This window comes from Thunnus albacares, chromosome 18, assembly GCF_914725855.1.
Source record: "Thunnus albacares chromosome 18, fThuAlb1.1, whole genome shotgun sequence".
NCBI lineage: Eukaryota > Metazoa > Chordata > Actinopteri > Scombriformes > Scombridae > Thunnus > Thunnus albacares.
In genome coordinates this window covers 13,385,153-13,408,485 of record NC_058123.1, presented here as the reverse complement: position 1 = coordinate 13,408,485, position 23,333 = coordinate 13,385,153, and the positions used below count along the sequence as shown (strand labels likewise).

At 37.6% G+C, this 23,333-nt stretch overlaps 1 protein-coding gene across 1 annotated transcript in view; it reads right to left on the bottom strand.

The window, feature by feature from the left end:
- The window catches only part of brinp1 (bone morphogenetic protein/retinoic acid inducible neural-specific 1), a 123,262-nt gene that overhangs the window by 13,931 nt on the left and 85,998 nt on the right, over window positions 1-23,333 (bottom strand). The window contains exons 5-6 of the mRNA XM_044334668.1: window positions 19,986-20,091; window positions 2,287-2,523 (exon numbers count right to left, since the gene is read on the bottom strand). Of these exons, the coding sequence (XP_044190603.1) occupies window positions 2,287-2,523; window positions 19,986-20,091 (343 nt within the window). The remainder of the gene's footprint in view (window positions 1-2,286; window positions 2,524-19,985; window positions 20,092-23,333) is intronic.

Here is a 23,333-nt window from a genome sequence, read left to right as displayed (position 1 = left end):
TCCTTAATACAGCTTCCAAAGAGTCCACATAGTCCCTCGAGTGACTCTTATCTCAAGTCACCCAGCACACCTTATCTAGAGATTACAGCTCTCACAATGTAACTCCACTTTACCCTTTGTGCCATTACATCTCAATTTGCTGGGTCTCTACAATTACCAATATTTCATCATACCTAATGTTTTCGAACCTACCTGGCCCCCTTTGTTACCATTGTACCAAAAGAGAGCTGCATTTAAAAAATGCACATAACATCCATAACTTCAGAGAAAAGGATGTGCAACCAGAACAGCTTACTTTTTTTTAGTACAGTAGCATGTAGATTTAGGATCAAATGCATTCTGAAACTGCTATGAAATCAATTTGACATCTGAACTGAACATTGATGAATGTGCTCGATTGCGATAATTAGAATCAAAATTTCAGCCCAATTTTTTGGACAGATGCACAATGCACAAAGTGCAGCACAGTTGATAGTGGAAAAGATTATCTGTCGGAGTGGTAGATGGTAACATCAGTTGTAATAAATCAAAGCATGTCTTTTGCTTCCTCTTAAAAGGCAACTGACTTTAGAAAAAAAGAGGAAACTGGAGTCTTTTCAGGGGAGTTATTATACAGTCACTGTTGCTATGAGCACAAGAAAGTGTCTTGACAGAATGTATCTCATTCGCTTACCATTTTACTTTGGTAATAGTAGATACTTGCCTAATCCGAACCAGTGTCAGATGAGTATTTTTTTCCTGCATGAGGGATTTATATCAAAGCCTAATTTGGCAACATATTCCAGCACATTCACATGTTTTACAGGCCGATTTGTGTAGAATTCTCCTCTACAATGCTCTGTTCACATGTTCAGGACACACAACAACGTGTTTAGTGTTATTCAGAGCACATCTGTGCTTTGCTACCTCACCACTACACTCCAACTTTGGTGTAATCACAGTGAGTCACTAGAATACCAAATAGGTGGGGGTGAAAAAACAAAGCGGATGAAAATATCACTGCAGACAAACATGGCACATGTGACATCACTAACAGAAAATGCTATTAATGTCAATGAGGTTCTTCAACAGCACATCTCTCTGTAGTGATTACATCTAGTTAAATTGAATTTTGTTTTTTTATCACATTGAGAGGGAGTTAATGAATTTACCAGCTTTACTGTCAAAATGTAACTACTCTTATGTCACTGGATGTTGACTAATCTAATCTTTTATGAAAGAGGGTGTTCAGTTTATTATTATTTGATGTATTATTGGATGTTTTTCCTGCTGTTCCTTGTCTTTGTGGTTACATACAGTAGAGTGCCAAGTTATTGATTCCTTTATTTATTCTTTTAGTGGGAGTGTGTGAACTGTATTTTGTTCTGCAGGCCAGTATCTTTCTTTAGCCTTGTCATGCGTACTTCATTTTCGAGCAGCTGCACTCAGTGAACTTCATGATTCCCATTAACTTTCTTCTGTATGGCACATAAATATATTTATATGTTGCTGGCAGGTTTTATTGGGACACTTTTATATCATATCAATAATAGATAAACATAGTGCCTTGCCATGTGACAAATGGGCACTGGCTGTGCTTTCTTCCCCACTGCGTCCAATATTGGGTGGTGGTAAGTTTTCCAGATCATTTACGTAGGTAAAAGTAGCAATGCCACAATGTGAAGATACTTTGTTACATGTTAAAGTCTTGCATTTGAAATTCTAGTTCAGTAAAAGTAATACCAACAAAATGGCCCCTTTCAGAGTGTTAAATTATGGAGCACCCAAAGTCCCTAAAGTTGATATCTTTAGTTCATAATTTGGGTGCACAAGTTAAATACATAATTCAGATTTTATAAATTGATCACATGTTTTGGATGCAAAATTTAAGTAACTAAGTGTAGATTTTAGTGCAATATTCTACCAATATTGCCAATATTCTACCACACTGTTTGTTTTGGCATTAAATAAACACGCAATAATTTGTATGGGAGAATATATTAATTTCCATGATATTCAATAATTTGACATGTGAAAGTCTTACTCATTGTTGTTCATTCTTTATAAACAACAAATTCTCATACTTAAATGACAAAATAGGTTGTTAGTGCATTCCCAAAATGACCTATATGCATGTTTTCTGATCTATTGCCCTTATGGCTAAGGTACGGTTATGTGTAAGCATGTGTGATTAATTATATAGATTTGGCAGTGGAAGCATTAAGCTTATGATGAATTATTTCCCAGCAAAAATAGTGGAAAATAAACTATACAGCTTAATACAGTTTATAGGGATTTCCAGCTTACCAGAGTTCTCAAAGTCTTTATAAGAGGCCGCCCAGGACTCAGACATCCCCAACAGAGTGTTCTCCATGATCTGGATGTCGGTGATGGGACAGTTGCATTGAGGATACTCCTCAGCGCACTGACAGATGCACTGGTTGTTACGGCACAGGTATTCCCCCTCTCCATTGCACATGATGTAGCTCAGAGCTGACTGTACAAATTTCTCCTGCAAGTATTCTGGAAAGATGACCTGAAGACCTGAAACAGAGATAAATGGGTTGGTTTAATGAAATATAATATATAAATATAATGTATAAAAAATTATCCACTGAATATGATTTAAAGGGTAATTCAAGAAAAAATGTATTCCAATCCCTTTTCAATTTTCTTCATGTTGGAAATCAATGAAGCAATTGGATACAAAAGAAATCTGTATTATGAAGCCTTCATACTTTTTATATCACAAAAGCACAATGTGAAATAAACTCTTCTATCTAACAAAATGTCAAGGCAAGAAAATTAATCTGAAACCAAAAAGTGTAAAAATGTGTGTGATTATTATTTTTTTTTTTTTCATGTTTTGTGATATTATGTATACTTATGTGAGAAATGAGAAAGTCTGCATTGCTGTCAAGGTGTGTTATGCATATGGTACCTCTTCACAAATACAGTAAACACAAAAGTGGCAGTGAAATGGCTGACTGCCCTCCCAGTATTGCTTTGTGTTATAAGCACTCATTTATTTTTCTAAAGGATGTGCTTCAAAGCTTGCCAATGTTCAACTTGAGCTGTCTGTTCTGTGACAGGTCACTCATGGTGTGGCAACATATAACAGTGATTGATGCCTGCTCTCCTGTGCAATGTTGGCTTATTTAGCACAGAATCTGTTTTCCTCTGAGTGCAATTTCTGGCATGCATGCATGTGCATTATGCATTTGTCTGCCTGTCTGTGTACAGCAACAGTAAGCATCCATTACCATTTCTAGTTTTCATATCCAACTTTGCAGCAATCTGCTTATTATACTGTAATGGCAATAGTTGAATTTGTAATCTAGAGGCCAATTTAGGGGCTGTAGCTGAAAGTACCTCTTCCCTCTCACCACTGACAAGGTATTTATAATTTTTAGACCCTTTGCCAATCCGTATCTCACCCAAGGGATCTCACAGAATTGAAGCTTGGACAGCTAACAGTAAAGCCTTTCTCTTCAGTCCAGGCCAGGAAAATAAATCCCTAGCTCTACAAGCCACTGGATTGGAAAAGAACTAAATAGATTTTTTCCTTCTTGTATGGAACAGCATCTTGGCGAAGCAATATTTTCTTAATAGGGTTTACTTGAGCACAAACAGTGCTTCAGCAAAAAAAAAAAAATGCAACCAAGAACCAGAACATAACATGTTATTGAATGATGAATGATTGCATTATTTTTTTTCCGCTCACATATTATTTTCACCCAAAGGTGAAAATAGGAATCCATTTATGCAAAATCAACATACTGTAATGTAGCTGAAATGAAAGGGAAAGTAAGCATATAATTTCATACTATACACATGAATCATTCTCAGGGTTTTGTTATATGTATCTCTTATTATGCATATGCATATCAATTAATGTGCCTTATTGTTGTGTGCAGCAGACGCTAAACTGAAAACTGTGGGTGACTTAAAAGCAAATGAAGGTCTTTATATATGCCAAGATTTAGCTCTGAAACATACACCAACTTCAATATCCATCGTTATGGCGACGGTAACACATACTGTGCTTGGATAATTTATGCATTAGTGTTTGACAGTTCACTGTTCATTACTGAAGTTAATTGTTAAGATCATATTTATATATAATCATGATCTGATTTCCTTCAGTTTAAATATGAGGCTACCGCAGAGAACATTTCTTACCTCTGCGTTTATTAACCATGAAAACACTCTCAACTATGCACATACTCTCTTGATTCTTATACTAAATAACCTGTCCTTGTTGAAAATCAGTTGGTTCCTTTCTCTTCTACACCTCATCAGAGCTACTGCCCATCAGTGATGAAGGGAACAGAAGGAGGGAGGTATGGAGGGAGTAAAGGGGATAGATGGATCATGTCTGACCACAAAAGAGTTGGGTTGCACAGGGCTTTTTCTCCATCAGGCCTGTCTGCGGCCCCTGGATCCAATATTCATTTAGCTTGATGTATTCCTGGGCTTGAAACTTTAATGTGATTTGTGGGAGAATCCAGATGGCAAGTTCACGGATCAACGCTGCTCACTGACAGTGCTGGTGCCAGCGGCCGGGTGCACAATAACATCGAGTGCCTCAGCCCTCCCTCTTTCCCTCTTTTCTCTAACCATATACCCACAACCCTACCATCAACATGCACGCACTCTCACACACATTTTCCTTACTGATATCAATGTGTTGGTGTCGGGAGATTGCAGATGGAACCATTCGGGATGCTGACATTCAGCTCGGCACTATCAGTCTTGCGATCTCTTGTTTTCCACTCTTTTCCTCTTTCAATGTTTCTGTCTCTCCTCTTTTTCCTCTCTCTCTCTCTGTCTCTACTTCTTACTCTGTCTCTGTTCTCTGTATACATCTCTTCTGTCTTACTTCATTACACTCACTCCTACTCCCGCCACACTCATGCGCATGCCCCTTGACTTGTCCCTCATCATCCTTTGGCTCCCATTCACTCCATCAATCACTCTCCTCATTCCTGTTTCTTCACCTTTCCTGCTCTCCTCTACATTCTCCAACCAAGCACGTACTCGAGTATTGGAAAATTTGATGTCTTGTCCTCCCTCTCCAGTGAAGAAATGATGTCATGCAATAAAAGTAAATCCATCAACATTTGTTAGCGCAGTGGGGAATGAGTAAGAGAATTAGAGCCCCCGGGCCAAAATGAAATGAGAACCTAATCAGAGAAAAAACATTTATCTTTGTGACTTTACCAGCTTTGCTGTGTTAGTGCAGTAACATGTGAAAACACAAAATGATTGGACCACGAGCTACACTTTATATGGCTCTGAGGCAGGTGTTTGTTGAGGAGAACACTAGATATTAGAGTAGGGAGTTACATTTACAATCATTAAAGAGCTGCTGTTGAAATGAAAGGTGCATACTGAAATTCCCATGCAGCTATTGATAACCTCCAACTTCATGCTCTGTCAGTGCACATAATTCCCTTCAACTCCTATGCCTGGCTTGCTCTAAATAAATAGCACCTCAAAATGGCAGTTAAATCTCATTGCATACATCAGAGGCTGATATATTTCCCTCACGTACATTGCAGGATATAGGGCTTCAAACATTCCATGAATGCTAACAACAGAGAATCTGCAACTGTGACTTTGCCTTTTCATTATGTCTCTTTCTAGAGTGCTCTATTTTTACATGGTGATAGATGGGGAGTGTAGGCCGCAACTGAGGCTTGTAACTGCTTTGGCAAGCAGTTGCCTGCTTATTGCAATGCCACGCTCCGCCTCATAAGTTACAGTTTCATTAAAGATTAATTGACCATTGTGTGGCCGCAATTTCGCTAAATAATCATTACTTAATCCACTGGTGCAATAAAGTGCATTACTTGAATGGGGGCATTAAATTACCATTGGAGGTTATCGTTGCAGCCATGATACAAAACCAAGACCTCTGAACTGGAAGATTGCCTGTTGTTTCCCCTCAGTCCAGGCCTGCCCAATCCAGAAGGGGCATATAGTTTTAAGATTTGCTGTGCTGGCCCATTTCACACGAGGGCTCCTCTTTCACAACTATGAGGTAAAGGTGCAGCTAAAGTAGCTATTTATCCACTTTTCATTTTTTTGCATAAGGCGCACACAGTGTGTGTGTTGGGCCTGACAGAGGATAACACATTCCACTGGAGCTATTCTCAGCTCTCAGAATATGTTAGCATTTTTTAAAGTTCTCAATGAGGTGTACTTAGCATTCAAATGGATAATGTGTTGAGGTGTCTGTGCTGAGTAGATTATAGTAGATTATCGTAAGTGTTCTCAGCACACTAGAAGCCAGCAGCTTGTGTTGTCAAACAGGACTGTCGACTCAAAATTTTGTAGTACAATCTTATTTAAGAGTTTGTGAGTAGGGAAAATTCTGTGAGCCAACTTAATCAATATTTCCATCTCAAATATCCTTTCATTTCCTATGTGCAGCACAGTATTTTTTTGGGGGGGGGACTTTTATGTGGGGTGCATGAATACTAAGGAATGCATATATTTGAAAAAGCAAAACAACAGAGAAGAGGCAAATTCCATTTCCTAGATCATTCCAAAATACAAGTGCCTGCATATGCATATGTGATACACCCCACTGTATCTGTGTGGAACAGGAACACATTGTGTTTTACACAATATCTCTATATAGCATTAGCTTTGAAGAAACCCACTTATTCATATTGTTCACAGAAAGCAAGCAAGGATGCAGGTGCAGTAATCACTGCAAAAGCATACATTACATATAAAAATGGCTTTGGCATTCAGGGCTTGCTGCTCCTGCCTCCTGAATAAAGGAACTGCTGAAATTGCATGTTTTTTTTCCTCACCACCTTCTGTCTATTGCTTCCAAGAATGGATGTATACATAAAAAATAAAATAATAATATCATAATAATAATAATAGGAATTAAGGACAGAGGAGATAGCACTAAGAGCAAATACAACGAATAGGAAAAAATAGTAATAATAATATTGATGAAAAGGAAAGGAGAAAATAAATAAATAAAGACACCAGCATATGGAATGTTAGAAATGTTGACAGCCATCATAATGTATAATGTGTTTCAATATACACTGGATTAATAATACAATCTTATAATTTATTTTTTCAAGTACATGGGGTGCCACTCTAAGCATGAGCCTTATCACAGGTAGCCGTCCATTTATCAAAAAGGGGTTGCCATGTTTTCAGGAAGATGTTATCTCTGTTAGTAATCTTGTAGTGAAGTCTCTCCATATGAAACAAATTCCCCAGATCCCAAAGCCACTGCTGGAATGGAGGGATAGCCTCTGACTTCCACTGTTGTTAGATAAGGCGTTTGGCCAACAGTGTAAAAAGGGAAATGGCTTGCCCCTCATATTTTTTAATTCAAGGATTAACTACCACTGATTCAAAGATAGCAAGTAGTGGATCTGGTGCGATAGTTTTATTAAAGGCCTTGGATATATTGTCAGTTCAGACATTCCAGCTAAAGATGTTTTAGCCTCTCCCATGCACTTGAGTTGCAGATGAATTATGTATTATCACCTAGCCTTGTTAAACAAAGTAAACGCTCTCTGTCAAATAAGAAAAAGCACATTATACTTATAACAGCTGGTTCAAGGAGAAAAAGAAATATGAAAACCATAAACAAAACCCCCCGTCCCGCTCCAGCTGGGTGGCTACCCCAAATGTAGCACCTCTTACCATCCCTTTGCAGTTCTTGAGACCACATCTCAAAACACTTACAACATTAAGTAGAAAACTGGACTGTTATTCGAGGTGTTAAACTCACAATATAGTGTAATAACTTGGAAGCAGTCCCGGTTTAAGAGTATATCACCAATATTCAAGCTGCTAGAGCATCTATGTCACTAATATGGGATCAGTGGAGTTGTTGAATGAAATGCTGATATTGTCCATTCAGGGTAACCATGGTGAAGATTAACGCTAGCTTGCATGTTGCTAACGGAGAACGTCTGGTTGAGCCCAAGAGCCCAGAAAAGAATTCCGTAGCCTTCAATTGCCTCAGGTAAGCCTATGATGCGTACATTGTTCCTACGGCTTTGTCCCTCCAGGTCCGTAGCCTAGCCTTAGCCTTAAGCTTCACATTGTCATTAGCTAAGGCTGGGCAGGTCGCCTCAGAGGCCTCAATGTGTTCACTGACTGCATTGGTGTTTGATTCGAGGGATAGAGTTCGTTGGTCTTCTACTTTGGAGTGAATTTTGTCCAGCTTCGTCTTGAGGGTTGAGAATGCAGATCTGAATTCGCTTGATGGGGCCATTCTGTGTCCCTCTAGCATGGTAGCTAGGGTACCCATGTCGACACCGCTGACAAGTGCGCTGTCCTTTTTAGCAATTGTCCTTTTTTAAATTTTTGTTGGATTTCAAAGCCATTTTCCAGTGGAAGTCAGTCTTAGAGATTTACTGTTGGATTGATGTGAATAGAATGTTGAAAGTTGGGCTAAATAGGTTGAATTGTTATAAAATAAGTGGGAGTGTGGAGCATGTGCCTCTACTTCATATTTGCGGCGACCAGACGCTATCCCACTTCAGGTAAATTGTATGTTCTTCTCATTTTCCTGTGTGCAAGATCACAGCAGGGAGAATGCTTGTTTGAATTTTTTTAGGAATAATGCCTTCAAAAAGTTAATAGGTGTTTGTTTAATTTAGCTTAAAAAATAGCAAAACACCCTCCAACACACCAAATATTAGCTGTGTTACAAAATATGGCTTCAGCATGTAACTAGAGATGCAATTGCTGTTGGCTGCTTGTGCACTTCAGTTGCACTGTTCAAGCTGTTCCGTCATGTGCCACTGTGTGTCCCTGCACAGCAGTAACAGTAGGGCCTAAACTGGTGAGATATTGTACTAATATCACACATTCACATGCACGCCCGCACACAGAAGCACGTACAATCATGTACGAGCAAATGTGCACACCCTTTGCAGGCTCTTGCAGAAATCACATGTTTTACAAGAACCCTGGAGAGGGGGAGGAGAGACGTATGACAAGCTCTGACATTTCCATTTCAGCTATAAAAGATACAACTGCCCTCAAAGTGTCAAGATGTGCTGTGTACACGTCTGAGATCAAAAGCTCAGATTTATCACAGAAATTACATCAAACATCCCTAAGTACAGAAATGATGTTCATCTATTTGTATTTGTAGGCATATATTTGCTATACATTTTGCTGAAAATGAACAATCTTCTGATTCATAAAAAAAAACAAAACTGTTGTACTGTGACCCAAAATTGAAAGCAAGCAGGATGCAAGCTAAATCATTTGTCTTAATTTTGCTTCTTAATATCTAAATATATTATAATACATACGTATTAGAGCTTATGAGTCTGTTAAAATACTGCATATTTACATTTTTCAGAATGGCCTCATAAAATTGTACATTAAAGTATTATTAGTTATTATGACTTTTTAATACATTTATGTTGTAAAACGCCTATGCATGCATCATAACACTCAGTAACATTGACTTACAACCAACAATTTAAGTACAGAGTTACACAAAGTGCTTGTTAAAATGGTTCCTATAAGTTTTCAGTACTGCAAAGACCCTCCTAAATACAAAAGAAGAATAAAGTCATAAGAAACCCCAATCAACTGATGAAACAGAGTCTGTCAGAAAGAGAAAAAAGACTGAGTGGAAAACTATGGCACTTGCAGAAATGGCAGTCTGCAGCTGGCAAGAGTGAGTGGGGGGAAAAGGAGATTTATGGTCATGCTGGCCCAAATGGAAACTCAGTCTTGATTGACCACTTCCAATTGAAAGCTGACCTCCAGGTCAACATGGAAAGATTTCATCAGGTACTGGGGTTTCAGCATGTTAGAGAAAAGTGAAAAAATGTGTGCAGCCATCCATCTTGAAAATGATCCAGTGTTATCAGTTCTCTGGGCAAAGGGACGCACATTTTTTATATATATATATATAAAGGAAACAGTTGCCTTGGTGCAATTCATGGGACTTTCTAAGAGGTGGTTCAATACCTCAGACCACTACTGTGATAATCCATGAAATAAAACCCAACTAACCCCATATAATAAGCTTTTTAATTGTGCAATTGGTATCATCACATAACTCTGTCCAGGTTTCAGAAAGAAAGATATGAACATGCCTATGTTAAAAGGCAACTAAGTCGGAGAAAGACAATAAGAATGACAATGGAAATGCCTCATTGTGTTTATTGTTGAGCTCATTCAACATTTGCTCTCCAAGTCTTGCATCACAGATTTTTTCTTCAGTAAATTATTCTCTGGTAACCAAGGACATTGTGTTTACTGATATACTTTAGTCTCCAAATCAATTTTTCAACAAGTCTGTCATCAAAAACAACTTAATTGATTTGTATTTGTACTGTTTGTTTGTCTCCCCTATAATGTTTGCAGCATTTTCACTTGAAAAGAGGGACAGGCATTGAGCGACAGAGCAATGAGTATCTAATTCATCACTCTCCGCACGACTTGCCTACAGGGCCAGTTTAATTTATTTTCACTTCACCACTTTGAAAACTGTTGGCTCAGGCTATTCTAACATATTCATAAATCTTCCAAGATAGGCTCATGGCTCTTCCAAGATAGGCTCTTGAGGAAACTGGAGAAATAAAGAGAAAAGAAACAAAGCATGTGTTGGGGATTGAGAAAAGCAAATTAGTTTGGTGCTAATTTATGACAGCCATATTGGAGGTGATTGGGTCCTTGCAATGTAATGGCTTGTGAAGGTTTCAGGGCCTTTTACCTTTCTTTGGCTGAGTTAATATATGTAACCAATTTGCTGTTTCCAACCCCTGGTACGTGTTTGGTCTATTTGTGTTGTATATCAAATTACACAAAGAGTATCGCAATCTCCTGTCTAATATATTGAAAGCCCCTACTGTTTTGCGATTTAAAAAAAAATTCCCACCAATTCAAATAAGTCCATTAATGATAAATATTAAGAGATGGCAGGAGATGAGGATATTAAAGTGACCACCACCTGAACCAAATAATAAGTAAATAGTGAAAATCCCGACCATTTAACTACCACATACTAATTCCCTTTTTCATTTAATTCTTAGCCTTTAATAGGTTAATTTTTACTTTAGGTCCCAGTAGAGAAATTGAGAATCCAGCCAAACCAATATCACTGGGTTTCTAAGCTTTAGCCTGGAGAGAGGACAAACAAATAAAAACAAATTAATGTGCAAGAACTAAAGAGCATTTAAATCCCCTATTGAAGTAAAGCTAAATATTGTGGATCTTTCATTCAGACTGAACTTGAGAGAATAAACAAACTAGTTCTAGAGTTATTAAAAAAACAACCTATGTTTCAATGAATCACATTTATTAAAAATTTAAGAGTAGATTGATAATTTGTAATACAGATTCGGTCAATTATATCATATTCAGAGACATCCGTGTGTACAAGGTGAAAGAGAGAAAGAGATAATTCATTCATTCTGACAAGGATCAATGAGTTCATCAATGAGTTCATCAATGACTCTTGCATGCCGGCAAATAAGTCTACTAATAACACATCCTGATGCCCTCCTGTACTGTCATTAGCTGCCAATAAAGCTGTGTGTTTAGTTTGCACGTATGCACTAAACATGCCAAAATGCAAAACAGAAACTTCCACAATCATATTAAGTTAAAGCAATGGAAAGTTTCATGTTTGATAGATCAAAGCTATGCAAAGTCATGCATGAAATCTAATGTGAAAAAAAATCGTTCCAGTGCCATCTTTAATTCTGATGATTGCTGGAAAAAGAAAAAAAAGAAAAAGGGAGGAAGCATAAGGTATTGGTTAATTTGCCAAACATTTTGCAAAGCAAAACTGTGGGAGAGAAGAGGACTGAGTTTAGGCTTTGATAGGTAGCTCCCTTGATGTCAGATTCCACTACAGCAGTCTAATCTAAATCTAAGTGAAAGCAGAGGGAATATCCAGGGAGTGTCATATCCGCATTGTGTTATCTGTGGCTCACAGCCCCACTTGCTCACAAAGAGCAGACCACAGGGGTGAGAAAGAAAGAAAAAAAAAACATTCCCTTTTAAAATTTCTGTTATTTTGGAAAGACAGTTTAAAGTGTTTCCAGGAGAAATTTGACCACAAGTAAATTCACTGGCATATTAAACTTACCCGTTTAGCCTGTTAAATTTGTAGCAGAATGCTGTCTCAGACCATTTGAAAGCTAATCCCACCAAAGCAAATCACTCACTAAGCAGTGAGAAATGTTTGGTTGCAGGTTTGTAATTATTTTCTTGTGTATATTTTCTAACAAAGTTTTGCAGTTACATGCCTCAAGGTAGATAAAGTGCTGAGGTTTGGAGTGAAAAAAAATAAAAGTGGGAAAGGAAAAAGGCATGATTAAAAGTTTAATTAGAAGGATGAAATGGAGTGGGTTTTCTATTACTGCATCATTGTTGTAACTCATGTGGTGCCGCATACTAATATGATCCCCTTATTTAATTCATAAGCAATTAAAATAGCTAGTCTAGATTAAGGTTTTTATAGGTTTATTCATTTTCAAAAGATAGAGGGGGTGCAGAAGCACGATGCATTAAGGATTTTTTTTTTAATACTAAACAAGTGATCAGAGATGATAAGTAACTACATGTTTAGAGTAATCCAAAATATATATTATCTGTCATGCATAGACTGGGTGACATTACACTTTAAGAGCTGCAAATGTCAGCTACTAATGTAATAACAAAAAAGGCAATAGAACTGATGAAAAAGAGAGTTAAAAACATAAAAAAACAGAAGGAGACAAAATGAAGAAAACAGGCAGAGAGAACAAACAGGCTAAGAAAGAGATAGATTAAGTGTGTGGTGAAAGTTTCCAAAGGACAATTTTAGAAACACAAAACTGAGCTGACAAAGAGTTCCAAATATACTTGACATTGCTCATCTTGGCTCATCATAAATGGCTCCAACAGAAGATCACACACACACACACACACACATACACACACACACCATTCTAACATACCAACTACAACACACAGACAGAAAAAGAGAGTGCATAACATTGATGACTGTGGTTCTGAAATTGTACCTTCTAAAAGTAGAATTTAAAATTTGTTCAATTTGGCAATGTCCTCATTCCTTTTACCAGCCCTGTCTCCAAGAAATTACCTGTATATACTTTGTTTCCCTACTTGTTGTGGTGAAAAACATAATGACAAAAGCACTTTGGTTAAAGGGAATATATCATGCACATTTTCAGGTCTATATTTTAATCCGGGGCTCAATTGGAATATCTTTGCATGTTTTACATTAAAAAAATCTCCTAATTCATCTTATACCGACCCTTGACACAGCTCCTCAGTTCAGCCTCTGTCTGAAACAGGCTCTTTTAGCTCCTGTCTCTTTAAGGCCCCCCCTCCTGACGAGTCCACTCTGTTTTGATTGGCCAGCTCTTGGAAACTGCACTACACTTCCGTCAGCTCCGTAGGCTACGTCAACCAAGCATTTAACAAATTATAGCAGTAGGATTTCACTACTTTTTCTTGTTCTTTACTTGAAATTATCAACTTCTCAAATACATACATGTTTCCATACATGTTTGAGTCTGAATTTGATCCAAAATACGTGAGTGGACAACACAAACAACACATGGGTATGCATGGCTGGTAGAAAAAAACGTAAACGAAGCATTCAGAGCAGGTTGAAGCCTGGGCTTTTGGCTTGCAGGGATCATTTCTGCAAACGTTGAACGCAAGTTTTGGAACTATGACGACATCATAACAGTATATAGATAACAGAAAACCACTAAAAGCATGATATGTCAAGTACCTTTCTTCTGATTTCACCGAGACCATGATGTTCCCCAGCCTTCCCCAAGTACCTGAATAAAACCATAAAATATGTAATAATGCTGTAGCTGCTACAAGAGGATGTTGAATTTCAAGATCAGATATATACAACCATTTCACTGACTACTTTCAGTTTCAACATTTTGCGATTTGCCAAATATATTAATTAACGACATTTCCTCATTATGTTAATAGAAAACATTACCTATGCAGCATTACTTTCTTCCAAAATGTATTTGCTGTTGCAGATTTATTGCATATAGACATAATTTCTAGGTAACAGGATTGCCGAACTAGTAGTGATTTGAAGAGCTGTCTCAAAAAGATGTTTTCCACACACCCTCAGTTCAAACAGAGGAGGGAAAGACATTTATGCAGAGGTAGCTATAAGAATCTGCCATAAAAACCTGAATAATGAGGTGGAGAACATTTGTATAAGTCATTTTTTATGTACGTTATTTACCCCACAGCCATGAATGTATTCATCTGTACTGGAAGTCAGTCTATTAGTCAGACGACACTGCATACTTGTGTATTCTGACTCAGCTGGTGTTAGGCAGCCTATTGTGTTGGAACTACATTGGCTAATCTCTCCCATTTTTGTTTACCAATGCATATGTTAGTTAGGATTAACTTGGCACAGAATTCGTCTTCAGTTTGAGAGCACACTGAATCTTGTCAGTCTTGTTATTTTAAATTCAATGAATCGACACTCTTCCCTCTCAGGATCAAAACCACAAATCATCTGAGTAACAAATCGTTGCTGTCTTGTGTCTGTATCTATATTTACTTCCAAAATGTAATGAAATGTTACAAAAGCCGGCCTTTTTTCCAGCTTTCTGACTCCACAGTGCTTATTTTAACTCTAACCATGCACTTTCCCCAACCCTAACCAAATCATTTTTGTGCCTAAACCTAACCAAACCTTAACCATAGCATTGCCAGATCATGAAAATGATTTTTCAATAGGAAAGGTGTTGTTCTACCAACAGGGGCATCAGACCAGAAAAAGCTTATCATTCTGGAGGGCAGTTACAAACAAGGTATGTTGCTGTTTAATTCGGAGGACTCGTTGTTCCAAAAATGTGGAAACAAAGATGTTGGAAGCCTTTGTTGGTTATGAACAACCTCTCTTGTACATAACCAACTCTTTTTTTCTTTTTTTTTGCTATTAAAAAATATGTGCAGAAGATTTTAAAATAAAATGATTGCATCAGAAGAAAAGGTGTGCAGTTACCTCTTCCTCCCTTTGATGTCAGCCTGTGACCCATTACCTCGCTGGAGTACCAGAATAGGTGTGCATGTCCCTTCAGTCCTTTGCTGATTGAATGCACCAAATGTTCAATATAATGACATGGTTGAGCACTGTGAAGGCCCTGAGACACACAAGTTCAGTGTGGTTCTTTCTTTTTTTCCTCTTTTGTGCCAAATTCATTCCTGTAGATTTTGAACCAAATCCTACAAGGGGGCCCGGAGTAAACAGATACCACCACATAGAAGAATCTGTAGTAGCTATGTACAAAGCTCTTGACATACTTACTTTAGAGGAACATCTACATTGGAGTGGATGATTTTCCTTTTAGGCTTGACCATATTTGTTTAAAAAAACTCCTGTGAAGTCTAAAATTATCCTTCAACTGAAATGTTGCATGATGTGCATATTTTGCTATTAGACAGAGCTGCCAGTGATCCGTGATGTTCCACTCTGGCCAGATGTGACTCCTCCCCACAGTTTAAATGCCAGAAGTTTGTATTTGAGCTAATTGTCTGGTAAAAGGTCAATAGGCATTTGAAAATGAAACACATGGTGGGTGTTCATTCGATGTGCTGAGAGCTGGTGGTGCTTATGAGAGTAGTCCTGGGCCCAGCCAATGTTTTTCACCTCAAGGGATAGTTTGTGAAGTCCATTTATGGTGTGTTGTCAAGGAAGAGCACAATGCTGTCAGAGCTGTTATTTCTGGGGCACTGACTGTAAAGACCAGACAAGGGATACAGTAAATCTGTTTTGTGCAAATAAAAGACGATCAGCTGCTTTTGGAACCACTGTGAGGTTCACAAGTTGTTCCAGATGGCTCAGCCATTAACTTGCAATTTTCTACATATCCAATTTTTCTAAGTGCACTCAGTTAGAGGAACAAAAACATTTAAACACATGCTGCTGAGATGGTGTTTTACACTTTTTGTGGAGTGTATGTCTTTTTCAAAACAAACAATTGTCCCTTTCATTTATCTTAATCCATTTCTTTTTCAAACACTTCATCAGCTTAAGTGGAGGCACAGCAAAATAAATGAAGCAACTGTAACATGGGACCCTTTGGTTCCTGAAATGTACTGTGTGTACAGTGTATACATATTTTTATAGAACACCTATGGCAGGCTGGAGTTGGTGTGGGATCACGAGAATCCATTGTCGAACATACATTATCATTGGATTTTTTGGGCATCAGTGATGGCCAATCACATCATCTCTTCTCATCCCTGCAGTGTTCTCCCCACAAAGAGGTACTGACAGACTGGTTATAGGGTAATTACTTCATCAGGTCTTACTGTACATGAAAGCACACATGCTAGAAAGTCAGGACAATGTTTGAATTCTGTCTGGCTACTTAACTAATGTATGTTTACTGTATGTCTATACTTTGATTAAAAGAAAGCACATGCTCATTATATGGAGATATTTTACATTTACAGGGACAAAGACATAATATTGTATAACACAACAACTGTGTGAGCAATGCACTTACAGTATCAGTATCCATGTTAACAGCTATGTACTGCACATGGTGAAGATTGTGAAAAGCATTTCACAGTTTACCTGTTTATTTTTCAACTCTGAGTGTGACTTCAAATTAAAATGGTGGTGAGGAGGCATCTGTTTTATGTAGGGCACTAGCACATATTTGTGTCACTCACCTTGATACTGAAACATTCAAACTCAATGTGCTGCTACTGCCACTAATATTACTAAGGAAACTATCACTGTTATTGTTATTATTATTATTATTATTATTATTATTATTATTATTATTATCAATAATAATAATAATAACAACAACAACAACAATAATAATAATAATAATAATAATAATAATAATAATAATAATAATAATAATAATAATAATAATAATAATACCTCTGTGACTATTATAAAAGCGAAATATGCCCTAGCCTCCATGCAGTACTTCCTTGCATCTACCCCAAATCTCAATAGTAATTACTGGAAATATACTGGATGTGAGCACCTAATGTTGTAGCTGAATATCCGTCCACAGTGGGACTCTGATTAAGAAGTGGGCACAGAAGCAGATAATAGTTTTGCTCACTTAATCTAGGTTCTTGGAGAGAGGTTGCAAAGTATATGTGTGTGATATCTGAAAATATAAACAGAAATAAATAAGCATGTAAGATTTCACAAAGGTATATGATTTTATAACTAAATAATTCCTACATAATGTACTCTCCTAGCACATTAATAAGGCATGAAGATGTCCACAGTTTCTTTCCTTTAAACACAACAGCGCGATACATAACATTGGTCACCTAAAGTTAGCTGCATTCCACCTCGTCCACGTAACTACGTTTCAGCCATTATGCTAGGTATTAAGAGCAGAAACATTAACTTGCTGAATACACATCACACAATTATCTCAAATACATAACAACAAGAATGTAATTCTCAACTTAGCATAAATAACTGAAAAGATATGCTTACATTCGTCACAAACACACACAGAATGTCCTCACTCCTTTACTGCCTGCAGCAACTAGAAGCTACTAGTAGAGCAGACAATTTCTCAATTACCATGTGGCACTGAGATAATTCCACAGTTAGCAACTCACCCTACTGGCCTCACAGAGGGCAATACATGAAGTTCTGAGGGAATTCTGCACAGTAATTACATTGTATTCCATTGCAAAAATGTACACTCACAATTACCAAATACACTGTAGCTACCATGTAGTGCCATCCCAGCAATGTCCTCCCAGCCAATCATTTAGCCATGCTTGGGCAATGCTTAAAGGTTGAAGTAGGAGACATCTTATGTCCTACAGGAAAACATTAGAAATGAAATATATTTGTTTATTCAGAGATTCTGACATTTTTAATGAGGGAGAAGGAGGAGATATCAATTTAAGTATTTTAACAAGATACTTGATTTTTTTTTTGTTAAAAAAAAACACATGGTTGTGTGATGTGTTTTTTTAACAATAAAAAAATCAATTATTTTATACTTAATACTTAAATTGAGTAGAGTATAGAATATTTTATATACATCTTAAAACATGTCTGGGGGGGTCTTTAAATTTACATCAGCAAATGTATCTTTTTGTAGTTATAGACAAATGTATTACATTATTCATTTATTTTATTAAAATACTTAAATGCCTTACTTCTCCTTTAGAAAATAATGTGTTAATATATAATTTCAAACATGACCCACACCACACATACAGTACACCCACTGATATAGGGGACTATCTCTGTGTTATCTGCTTGTGTTTATTAACATAGAGGAAAAGATAAAGCCTATGAAGATAGCCTCATGTATCTTAATATAAGTGCATATTTTTCAAAAGTGAGAATCCTAGTGATCAACAATAATTTCCCCAGTACAGCCATACAAGTAACACTATTCTAAAGCTGACTGAATTTGCTGTGAACAATAGAAAAATTCATATTCTCCAAAAGCATGGGACACAATTCAGACCAGGTCCTGTGACCTAAGTGAATGAAAAGGGTTTAACCTATGCCCAAGAGAACAACTTCTTTATAACTGCACATGGCTAGCGTGAGAGGCATACATATATGGTTCACCAAGGGATGAAAGAAGACTAATTGTTACACTTGCACTTGTGCTCTAGACAGAGCGGGTGAATTAAATGACTGGATCTCATTATAAATATATTTAAGCAGCGCAGACCTTAAAAGCTCTCAATTGACTACATGCCTCTTCATGGACTGTGTGAAGTGCCATCACTTTGAAGAGCACTATGCCTGTTGAAGAAGTTACACCATCAGCTGTCTTTCTAATTAAAGGCAAACACGCTAATTAATGTTAAATGAACACATTTTCAGGAGAACTCTCAACACCTTCTGTCACCCCTCCACCTCTATAATTTGGCCTAATAAAAAACTCTACGCTTGAAACCAATCTGAAAAGCTTTTCCATTCTCTTGGAATTATTATCAAGCGAAAAGAAAGAATCTTTTCCAGGCCTGTCATCTATCAATTGAGTGACAGTCTTCAAAGCACAAGGCTTATACATTTGATGCATGACAATAAAGCTTTCACCAAAACCTATACAGTCCTTTGAGTAAGTGGCAGTGAAGGATTTAAAAGTGTTTCTCTGACAAACCATTTAGTTCTCTGATTTTAGAGGACGAGTAATGATCCTCTTCAGAGAGGAAAGGGAGGGTAGTGGGGGTTGGATTGAAAATGTGTCTCTGAGATTCTCCGACTGGTTTTAATATCCTACGTAAACTCGAATGAATCAAAGAACCAATCACTCTATTCAAACACTTGACCACAGTTTACACAGTCTTTCATCTTTCAGTCTTTCGTTTTCCCCAGGGTGACTGTCACCGCAAGCAATTCCTTCTCTTAGGCTAATTATTACTTATGACAATGTTTCTGACAGAAGTATTCAGAACTATATAAAGAACATAACCACTGGTGGGTAAAAGTTGATATTTGCATCCACTGATGTATGATCTGTAAGTGAAATGCTGGTATTTTAATTTTCTGATGTGTGGAGGCGTAATGAAAGTGATTCATAGTACATTCTTGAGATACATTGTGCTGAATAAATATATCAGAATTTCATGTATATATATGTTGCAGCATGGAGTGATAGTTTCTACTCTCATTTCTTAAAGTAGTTTGCACAGTTTGTGCAATTGTTTGCATTTAGGCTTTTCTTTGATCAAAGACTTAAGAACACAATCAAGTGAGGACACGAGCAGACATGTCAAACCACAGAAAATCGTATCGCAATTCCCAGAGGGGATTGGAGAGCAAATCTATCCCAGTCCCAGCCCCAATTAAAAACTGCGTTGACATTCAATTCTTGAGACGGCACAAGTCTACCTGAGAGCATTTTATTATGTATGACTATAGATCTCCTTTAAATTTGGGGGCCAAAATGCAGTTTGACCGTCTTGCCTTGTGATGTCCAACATCACGGGGTGACATATGATATGCTGTGTTTGTTTACCTTGCAGATGAAGCTTGCTCTCAGGGCTCTGCAGAAGGATTGAGCTAACTGAGTCCAGATTGTCATAGCTACTGCATCCCAGTGGCCCCGTCCGTGTCTCTGTCACCTGCAAGAGAATTAGGACTTAAATGAAAGACACATTTGAGAAACAAGCACATGCACTTGTGTTATGTGTGTGTGTGTGTGTGTGTGTGTGTGTGTGTGTGTGTGTGTGTGTGTGTGTGTGTCACAGTTAATGTAGTATTCCTTTGTTCTGTTGTATTCTTATTACAGTGCTCCACATGACACTTTAAGACAACATTTGCAAAATTGGGGATCACAAGACCAGCCATTGGCATTGGCTGGTTGGTAGTAAGATGTTCACAATGTGAATGCTGTTAGAACATAATTAATCAGTTATTAGACAGTTTTCTTATTTGATTGACTTTCATGTGTGCTAATTGAACTGAGACCACACTTGTATATTTGACACCCTGTGGCCCACAGACAAATCAAGATTGTGCAGTGACCGTATGCATTGAGAGATGTTCTCACATGATAAGCATGTTCTTCAGACCTTTTTCTTCACCAGCCATAAGGGGAGAACTAACCGACTCAAAGCTCAAAGGATGGGTTAACAGCATTTTTAGACAACACCTTTACATGTTACATCTTTAAAGGATAGGCTCACATTTTTTCAAGTCAAAACATTACTCACATGCCCACACCGAGACAGTTATTTGTTGCTGCAACCATTACTCTTGTCCACACTGGCCATTAAGAGAACGTTTCCTAATATGTCTTCCATGGAAGAGATGGGGACAAAATACAGTCCTTTTTGTGCAAAATGCATTCCAAAGTTCAGCTGAAACTAATATGAAGCTTCAGCAGTCTGAGTTACTGAGATTAAATGTTTGTTTTTCTTCCCAAAGTTGCCATCTTTTTACTACAAAATTCATTGTTTTTGTCGCTCCAGACAATGTGTTCTCTCCTCCATGTGAACTGTTTTAAGCAGGGATCTCTTCAGGGCCAGAATGGACAAGAGGAACAATTGCATCAACCAATAAGTCTTGATATGTACATATGGGCATTTGAATATTCTTTTAAGACAGACTTGAAAAAGGTGAGGATATCTTTTAATGTAGCCACTGCTGACACATCCGACTTGCTATTAGGATAGGATTTCTTTTAAAGTCACTTTAAAAAGACTTTTATTTGAAGGGGAAACATAAATGGACATTTTTTCTTGAACCAAGTCCTTGCTCCGTGCCAAACAATAGCACTGAAACAATAACAGTATTTCCTGATGCCCACCCCGAACTGCCGTCAAAGGAAATAATGATGCTATTGAGATGTGAAGAAGCTGCTTTTAAATGTACACCTTCCACATTTGAGACCAAGAAGAGGCTGCACTTAAAAAGAGGAGGGAGTAAAACATCTCCTGTTTTTCAGTTGCCATTGCTTATTAAGTTCCTCCAGCAGTTCCTACTTTTACAAGGTTCAAAGAAACCAAATGAGATACTCAGCAAAGGAGATTAAGGGAAAATAAAGAGAAAAGATAAATCCTCTAAAAACCTTGAGTATTTTCTTTATGCCAAGTTGCAGACCTACAATTTGAAGATGCCAGAAAATGAAATCAAAGACAGTGTGTGTGTGTACGTGTGTGTATGTATGCACTGAGTAAAACTCAGGAGCAGACATGTTTCCCCTTCTCTGTTTAAGACTGACTGAGATTGACACTAAAATGAGAATAGCTGATCCACCTTAAAATTCAGTCCACATTAAGTGAGCCTGGTCAGGTTAGGCTAACCCATTGTTGCTAATTTAAGGGTTAACCCCCTTCACTTTTCTAGCAGTTGGGGAAACAACAGACAAGACTTTTCTTGGTCTTGAGAAGCTGCAGCATTTATTAACTGACACACTGTAGCCTTTACTGTACATTTACTGCCAATTTGAAAACTTAGTACTAACCTTTTCCTCTCCTCCACTCGCATTCACCATCACTTTTCTGCTGCTTCTCAACCACACACTCGCTATGCATCCACATTATGCACTGCCCTATTCCTTAACAGAGCTACGCTACTCTTATAACAGTACCTTTCACGTAGATGTCCTCCTGAAGAATGAGGACAGGGAGGATTCTGGGATTTGATGCACTAGTTACTTGTACTACTACTGAAATATATGTTTTTTAAAACATTTTAAGCTTTGTATAGGAAATTTCCATTACAGTAATAAGAATAGAAGGCTTGGTCGAAGGGTTTCCAAGCTGATCCACAGGATCAGGACCAATTCAGACACGCCTGTTTAGTTTCCACTATATTGCTGATTGTAACTCATTGAGCTCTTGGTACATCAACTGTTAAAAGCATCCCTTTCAGCAGAAAGGGGTGCTTTTAAAGCACCAACAATGGCCCAGCAACTTTGAAACAAATCACTGAAATGTGCTTGAGGCTGAGTCTTGGCTGGGTTTTCAAGAAGGGCTTCACATCAGTAGTCCCACTGAACCTGACAAAAACATGACATTGATAGATAAACAAAAATTACTAAATTGTTTGTAAAATATACAACACCTTTGTCCTCAATAGCGTATGCATGCTACACTATGTATGCGTCTGTGATTGACAGTGTGATACCATTTTCCTGTCTTTAATGTTGAAACTGCACCAGATGGTGCTCTGACAAGCAAGAAATTAGACAGATGTATATCTTACCCTTGGCATCAGGCTGTGGGGGGGGAAATGCAAAATCAGGAGGAGACAGACAGGGCCAGACTCTGTTGTAGAACTATACAATCTTAGTATTCAGTGACTTTGCTCTTGTTTGCTCTCTTATTTGTATCATCTTAGGACACACGGCGGTCACATGACAATGCTGTAATATGGTAACTGTATGACTGATATAATCACTTTAACTGTTAAGGAATATCTGGATACACTGCACTGAATATACCTGATGTCTAATCTCAGGATGGTAAATTTGGCACCATCAGTATATTACAGTATGTCACAGTTGCATTGCATTGACAGTCTTAACGAAATGTATTAGAGATTCATACGGTTTAATGACTAGAAGTAAATTCAGTATGGAGTGAAAGAGAAACATCATTAGCGTTATTATATAGACCAAGCGTTATTATGCTACCAAAACTCTTTAATAATGTTTTCCCCAGAGCAATATGCTTACCTTTAACACACAAGCATAACTAAGAGACTATAAAGCTGATCAAGGGTAGCCTGTTTATTTTTTGTTTCTATAAAAACCTCTTGCTTACATCCTGGAAGGATAATGCAATCAAAATGACACAGAATAGGCTATTAAGGCTAACAAGTTACTAATGGTTGGTGAAATTGCATTTTCCAAGCAGCC